This window comes from Cynoglossus semilaevis, chromosome W (genome assembly GCF_000523025.1).
Source record: "Cynoglossus semilaevis isolate Cse_v1.0 chromosome W, Cse_v1.0, whole genome shotgun sequence".
Taxonomy (NCBI): domain Eukaryota; kingdom Metazoa; phylum Chordata; class Actinopteri; order Pleuronectiformes; family Cynoglossidae; genus Cynoglossus; species Cynoglossus semilaevis.
Window position 1 is genome coordinate 4,848,467 of NC_024327.1, and position 8,041 is coordinate 4,856,507.

At 40.0% G+C, this 8,041-nt stretch overlaps 1 protein-coding gene across 1 annotated transcript in view; it reads right to left on the reverse strand.

The window, feature by feature from the left end:
- The window catches only part of LOC103397004 (septin-5-like), a 20,278-nt gene extending 12,606 nt beyond the window's left edge, over window positions 1-7,672 (reverse strand). Inside the window, exons 1-7 of the mRNA XM_025052925.1 lie at window positions 7,578-7,672; window positions 6,576-6,666; window positions 5,419-5,505; window positions 3,101-3,224; window positions 952-1,086; window positions 752-869; window positions 549-650 (exon numbers count right to left, since the gene is read on the reverse strand). Of these exons, the coding sequence (XP_024908693.1) occupies window positions 549-650; window positions 752-869; window positions 952-1,086; window positions 3,101-3,224; window positions 5,419-5,505; window positions 6,576-6,666; window positions 7,578-7,652 (732 nt within the window). The 5' untranslated portion in view covers window positions 7,653-7,672. The remainder of the gene's footprint in view (window positions 1-548; window positions 651-751; window positions 870-951; window positions 1,087-3,100; window positions 3,225-5,418; window positions 5,506-6,575; window positions 6,667-7,577) is intronic.
- Window positions 7,673-8,041: the final 369 nt, after the last annotated feature.

Here is an 8,041-nt window from a genome sequence, read left to right on the forward strand (position 1 = left end):
ACGCTTCCATTTTGTTATAATAGAGCTGACAGTTGACTGTGGAATATTTAGGAGCGAGGAAATTTCACGACTGGATTTGTTGCACAGGTGGCATCCTATGACAGTTCCACGCTGGAATTCACTGAGCTCCTGAGAGCGGCCCATTCTTTCACAAATGTCTTGTTTCACAGTCTGCATGCCTGAGTGCTTGATTTTATACACCTGTGGCCAGGCCAAGGGATTAGGACACCTGATTCTGATCATTTGAATGGGTGAGCGAATACTTTTGGTAATATAGTGTATGTGCCGGGTGTCGCACATCGGCAGATGTAACGCATATTTTGAGCGACAAAAAACATGTTACAAGATTATCATAATCTTCAAATTTAGAATTATATTTAAAAAAGAACAAACTAACAAAAAATAATTTTTAATTAAATACTCATTATTTATTTTCCAAAGTCACAGGGAGCCACAACAGTAGGATGAAAGAGCCACATGCAGCTCTGGAGCCACGGGTTGCCGACCCCTGGTGTAGAGAAACGTCGTGACATCATCGTATGACTCACCTTCAGCTCTTTGTCCAGTTGTTTAAATTCTTCATCTTCATCAGAGTCACATTCGGGAAACTGGTACACTTTGATCCCAAACTTGTCAGTTTCTTCTTGTATCTGAAATTACAGACACGCAGAATCAGAATCAAATGTATGTGACCTGCTGTAATCCCAGTGATAATCTATCAGAGCTAATCATGAGCAGTTCTCAGACTCACCCTGTCTTTCAGCTTCTTTATCTCATTAGGTGTGAGACAGTCAGCTTTGGCGATCAGTGGAATGATGTTTACTTTTTCATGCAGAGCCTTCATGAACTCTACATCCACTGGACGCAGCCTGAGGACAGGAAAACCAGGATGAGAGGACGGAGCAGCACAGTAGTATTTTTTTGTGAGTGTGTATGTGTGAGTGTATTTACCCATGTCCAAATGGAGGGATGAAGTACAGGCAGCAGTGGACTCTGTTGTCTTGGATGTTCTTTCTGTTCAGTCCACTCTCATCTCTGAAGTACTGCTCAAACTGCTGGTCGATATAGTCTGTGATGGTCTTCCAGCTGGGATACACACAAACAGAGTGGAACGTGTGGGTCACACACCAGCTCCTCTCTTCCTTCAAAACTAAAAACCCTTTCTACCAAAACTTTAAGTTGTACAAACTCCTCAGATGTTTCTAAAGAGCCGTGGTACTGTGGTCACCTGAAGTAATTATTGTCATTTATTTTATCTTAAAATCTGGCCATGCTACGCAACTGTTACAGACTGTGGATTTAGAGTGAATGTTTGGGAGGAGGGGCGGGATCAGCCTATTAGAAGAAAATCAATATAATACGTATATCTATATATTATATACATTGAAATATTTTATATTTATTTTTATTTATATATACTTTAATACAACATTATTATGTGGTGCTTTGGCCCAGAGGCAATGTCTCTGTCATTGGTGTGGAACCCCACAATTCACCTCCTGGGCAACTTCGAATCCCGGTTAGGGTGGTTGGTACCTTCCACTGGACTCACCACCTGCAGGAAGGTTCACGAGGGGCTGATATGGTGCAGTGTGATTTGGGTGGTGTTGGAAGAATTTAACTTATTATCATTGCTTCATGCTGTACTGTCGCTTTAAGATACTGTTTGCTCTTCATATTATAATCTAGTGTGCTCAAGACTGATGGAGAAATTACCAGACACAGTCACACCCCCATTCACACCCACCTTCTTACGCCATACCCATTCATATACTCACACACGATCACATGATATGTAATCTGATACTTTTATAAACTCAATAAAAGTGTAGAGGAAGGGTGTGGCTACTCGGAGTTGATGAGGAAGCTCCCAGAAGACTAAGCTGCACTCTCCTCTTGCAAGTAAAAAAATCAAGACGTCTTTTGTGTTGTTACTTTGTCGTCATATATGTTAGAATAAACCTGACAGTAGCGGTCATGGAGACTGCTGCCCCCGTGACCAAGTAGAGGATGGATATGGATGGATGGACAACATTATTATTTTTTAGTATGAAGGTAATGTGTGGTGTGATTTGTTTACAAATAGAGAAACAACATTTCTGAAAAAGTTACCATTTGTTGCACTGTGCTGTGTGCTGTGCTGTACTGTACTACACTGTACTGTGCTGTGCTGTGCTGTGCTGTGCTGTACTGTACTTTACTGTACTGTACTGTGCTGTACTTTACTGTACTGTGAGTGTGTTCAGCAGCAAAAACATTTGAAAAATTAATTTCGCACTTGGAGAGAATCTGGTGATAACTGGTTCTCTCTGTCACACAGGATTTGTTTCCACAATGTAGAAAAATAATTAGCAACAGTGTAGGATTCAAAAGGAATATTTTATACCTCATATATATTGAAAATATTTTTTGTCCATTTTTATTTTGATTTGTCATTTCTCTGTCAACAAAAACAGCTGAATACACATTTACTGTCTGATTCATGTCTATGTGGGAAAAACGCTGACGCAGTTGTACTGAAGTACTACAGGAGGAGGAGGACACAGGAGCAAAGTGCAGATACGGCAATTTTTCCAGATCACATCTCACACCAACCAGCACTCTGTACGAGGAAGGATAATGCTTCCACTGCAAAACGGCAGTGAGTGAGATAAATGACAAACAGCCTGAAGTGAATGGACCACTGGCCAAATAATAAAAGGACAGAGGGTTCAAGCTGAAAAAAAACTTAAGAGTACAAAGTTAAAAATAGTCATCCAAAAAAAAAATCTACCAATTTACCAAGTTAATAATAAGGTTAATTCCAGTGGACTCACCACCCGCAGGAAGGTTTGGTACGGTGCAATGTGATTTGGGTGGCGACTGCTGCCCCCGCGACCCGGAAACGGATAAGCGGATGAAAATGGATGGATGGATGGATAATAAGGTTAATAATTGGGTAATTTGAAAAAAATAAAAATAAAAATGGCTCTTCTCTTTGTGGGCAGTTTGTGTGTGTGTTGTGTGTGGCCAGCTTTGGGGTCAAGACCCCTTCACTGACAGTTTCTCAGGAGCTGTAGATTCAGACACACAGGTCAAGGTCACTGGTCTTCAGTCTCACCACTCATTGTTGTTGACTGCGTCTCCAAACCCTGGTGTATCTACGATGGTCAGTTTGAGCTTGACTCCCTTCTCCTCAATGTCCACTGTGTGTTTAATGATCTCCATTGTTTGGTTGATCCTCTCTGAACAAACACAGTCAGGGAGAAGAAGAAAGAAGATGAGAGATGAGAAGACGAGAATCATGACCAATCAGAGGAAAAGACTTTATGCACATTTATAACAAATATTATATACTGTATCTATAGCGTAATCTACCTATAGAATAATCTACCTATAGAATAATCTATCTATAGAGTAATCTATTAGATTTCAGTGGTTTTCACATTTGGTTGGGTCTGCAGCAGGAAGATGACAAGACACCAAATGGCTTTCCCGAGCACACACAGTCACATAGCCCCACACATTCAAAGAGAATTTCCCCAAATTCTCTTCACACCAACTTTCTAAAACACGTCTACTCCCTGGGAACAATGGGAGATCTCCCAATCTACCTTCTCACAGGGAACCCCGAAGCCATCCATTCCTTTTGATCTGCATGACCACCTGTGGTTGACTGGACTTCATGGCTCGGTCCACTTCCCTTGTGATAACCCCCCACTTAGCAACAAAAGGTTCTTCCAACACTGCTGAATCATGGAACAACAGTGCCACATAGTGGCGACTGCAGGCATCACATGATACAAGAACAATAATATGATTGGCCACAAGAGGCCTAGCCTCTCTCTTCCATTGGCCTACAAGATTTAAACACACACCCGGGAAGTCAGAAACCACTCCCCCCACACAGGTATATAAGCATAAACAATGAATGATACTTTAGAAGTTATTCTTGAGAAGTCAGAAGTTATTCTTGACAGGATTTGCGTATTAACTACTGTTGTACGAGATTTCCTTGAATACTTCTCCAGACATTTATTTTGCTTTATTGTTGGACCTGTTTTGTTTGACGTTTTGCTATTAAAACGAATTGACCATCTACCGGCTGCTTCCACTCCTTGCCTGAAGACACCTCGCACAGCAAGAATCTTTCAATCTATCTATAGAGCATCGTGTTTTTCGGACCATATGGCGCACCGCATTATAAGGCGCAATATCAATGAACGGGTCTATTTCCATACATAAGGCGGCTCCGCATTATAAGGCGCATTAAGCGAAACAAAACAGTCAGCGATCGTCACAGATCAACAGGGACGGAGATTTGTGGAAAAGGGTAGTGACCTAAGTTGGACACAGGAGAACGCTGTTGTTGTTGTTCGCCCCTCCAGAGTCAGGTGGTTGTCACTATCTTTGTTCTGGATGGTCACCGTATTGTTGTTTTGAAGCTGTTCCATGCGGAAGTGCGAATGTTGTTTTGCAGGGAGAGTGTGTGTTTTTCCTGTATCAATAAAACAATTGTTACAGTATAGTTGTATAACCCAAATCCGTGCAACATTGCGTCGTGCCTCCAAATGCAGGATGACTCAGATGCATGGCTGTCGATTTTTTCGTGGTCAAGAACTCTTTTTATTTCTCCTTTTTTATCGATACAGGAAACACACACACACTCTCTGCAAAGCAACTTCCGCACGTAACAGCGTCAAAACAACAATACGGTGACCATCCAGAACAAAAATAGTGACAACCTCCTGACTCTGGAGGGGCGAACAACAGCTCCATCCAGTGTCCAACGTAGGCCACTAACCTTTTCCACAAATCTCCGTCCCTATTGATCTGCGACTCCATGTGCGCCCATCTCATCGATATTGTCAAAACCCAAGTGAAGCAAACTAATTCGGGGCTAGCCATCATTCCGGGTGGATTGACCAAAGAATTCCAACCACTAGAGATTGATGTTAAGTTAAACTGCGAGCTGCGTGGGAGACAGGAAGGCAATGCCGGGCGAGTTACGCCACTATCTGCCAATAGATCGTGGACGCCTGGGTTAAAGTAAAAGTCTCAAATGTTTCACGAAGGCCGGAATCATCACTGAACAACTAATTAACAGCAATGAGACTGAGTCGGATGTTGACGAGAGGGATCCGGACATGCTTGATTGTTCCGCTTAATTGTTTCGCTCACTGTTTTGTTTCGCTTAATGCGCCTTATAACCCGGTGCGCCTTATGTATGAAAATAGACCCGTTTATTGATATTGCGCCTTATAATTAAGTCTGAAAAATATGGTAATCTTTCTATAGAGTAATCTACCTATAGAGTAATCTAACTATAGAGTAATCTATCTATAGAGTAATCTTCTTATAAAGTTGTTCATAGCCATTAATGACAACAGCAGCTTTGTCACTTCATGCAGAGCCATAATAAATCAGGTAAAGACTCACCCTCGGCGTTCAGTAGCTTCCTGTCTTTGTAAAGGTCTGTGAGGAACAGACTGTTGACCAGGGTGGACTTACCTATCCCAGACTCTCCTGTAACACAGACACACTCCAGTTACAGCCTGCGTTGATCCAACAACAGGAAATAAAACCACAGAATATGAACCATTGGATCTTTAAACACAGCAGAATTAAAAAAACATTTAATTTTGTTGAAACCAAATGTTTGGTATGCACTGACTTGACTTATCTTGTTTTCATGAGTATGTGATGTACATTTAATGTATGTGTGGTGTGTTTACAGTACTGTATGATGTGATTGGTAGGAGAAATAACAGAATCACTTCTCAAGATTCAACATGTTTGTGGTCAAACAGTTCATTAAAATATGAATGTGTGGAAAATTGTTGTCACAGAGTCAAAGACAGTAATCGACTGAGTGAAGCTAAAACTGTAATAAATATAATATTTAAAAAACACAAGGGACAATTTAGACTTGGCACTGATAACAAACGTGGAAATTTGAAACAGAACAAATACATTTTAACTATTAATTAAAAAATACATAATAATAATTTGCTTAATAATTGTTGAATTTTATTTTGTCAGACAAAAGGAAAGAGTAGATCATAGTTATTAAGGTTTCTAATAGGTTTATATTTATTTCTATATTTATGTCATAATTTAAAAGGTGTTTGTTAAACATAAACATGTGAAGACAAGTTTAAAGCATAAATAAATAAGTTTTAAGGACAGGTTTTGTCATTATGTTTTTCTCAAACGTTGAGCTGTGTTTAGTTTCTTCAAAATTAAGAATTTAAAAATATTTCTTCTTTATTTTTTTTTCCAAAATTGAAAAAACATTTAAAGAAGGAAACTCTGTTCCAGTCCTCAGATGAAGCACAGGTCGTCACCTTGTGCCAAAGACATCACCCAGAATTCCACAGTGAAGGAATTTAACCAAAGCATTAAAGAGGAAATGTTTGGACTTATTTTTTTCTATTTTTAATTTGTTTCTGGAACTTTTCGTGTTACCCTTACAGGAAAATGTTTTATTGGGAAATCTACCACAGAACAAGGCTGGGGTTTAATTTTCCACAGAAAAAAACTTATAACTTATAACGATCTCTCTCTATTTCTTAACCGTTCACCTACAGACTGACCTGCCACCATCAGAGTGAAGTCGAAACCTTTTTTCACAGACTTCCTGTGGACCTGGTTGGGCAAAGTGGCAAAACCCACATATTGTTTTTCCTGAACAGCAAAAGACACAAAAGAGGAAAGACAAGATTCTTAGTGTTAACACTGAGATTATATGTGACGTGAGAGAATAAATGTAAGATTTCAATCAGTTCATCAAAAAACAAAAACATACGTATTTCTTGAATGTCCTCTGCCAAATTGAGCAAATTATTTCAAAATGTTTTCTCCATCACATGTGACACAATAAAAAGTGATAGAGGATTACAGATTAGCAGAGTCACGAAGAAGAAGTAATGGGTAAAGAAATGCTATAAGTTTGCGAAAAAACAAAAAATGGGTACTGGCAAAAAGTAAGTCAAAAACAGGTAACAACAAGTCGATAAATGTACTATATTATTGTACAGAAATAATCACAATATAAGACTATAATTAGCCAGAAATTATATAAAAAAGTGGCTAAAACATCACTAGACCCGGATACAACAGAGAGTTAACTTGTTGAAATATGAAAATGTAGCGAGAATGTAACAAAATAGCTAGTAGCTAGCCAAAATTGCTAACAGAGAACTACATGATAAACAGCTTTTTTAGTCCATGTATTGTAGCAGGTCCTCGCGTGATGTTTGTTCCCACAACATCATAAATACCAGTGTACACACGCACAGAGAAAAACATGCCGGCAGTGCAATAACTGCATGACACATAAACACACACACACACACACACACACAGATACACACACATTGCCAAAGAGCCATGAATCAAAATGAAGGGAAGTTGTAAAAAGGTCAACCAGCTAACGGCGCTAAAACCCAGTCCAAGGTGAAGTTCACGCCATGATGCTGTCAAATCTTGGTATCCTACGCTGGATCACAAATTTTTTCATTTCAGCTTTTCCTTATATCCTAAACTCCAAGATTCCTCCATGATGGTTTTGGCTTGACTCAAATCTTGACCTTTACTTTTTGTCTGGCCGTTCTCACTCGCGGGCACAGCAGCCTTTCCACCAGTTTTTCTTGCAGCATGATGGCATCCATCCTAAACCACAGACCAAAACAGCCACGGGTCTTGGAAAGCAACGATAAAACCCAAACAGGAATAAAAAAAAACGTCTGAAACCAAAGTGTGTCTCTCTGTCTACGTGCCCTCCTGGGTTTCTTCTCTCGATGATACCATTTTCTTTTTCCTGCCCTCTTACGCTTTCTCTCTTTCCTACGTTCCTTCCTCCGCCCTGCAGCTCTCAGAGTTTCCCTGTACAGACAGGTACGAAGGAATACTCACTGAGAGGGAGGGAAATGTGAAGAGAGAGAGTAAAAGAAAGAGAGACAGAGAGAGTGAGAGATGGAGACAAGTGAGAGGTGGCAATTTGAGAAAGGAAACGGGGCAGAGATGGAAGAGAGAGAGAGAGAGAGAAGTCTACGTAAAA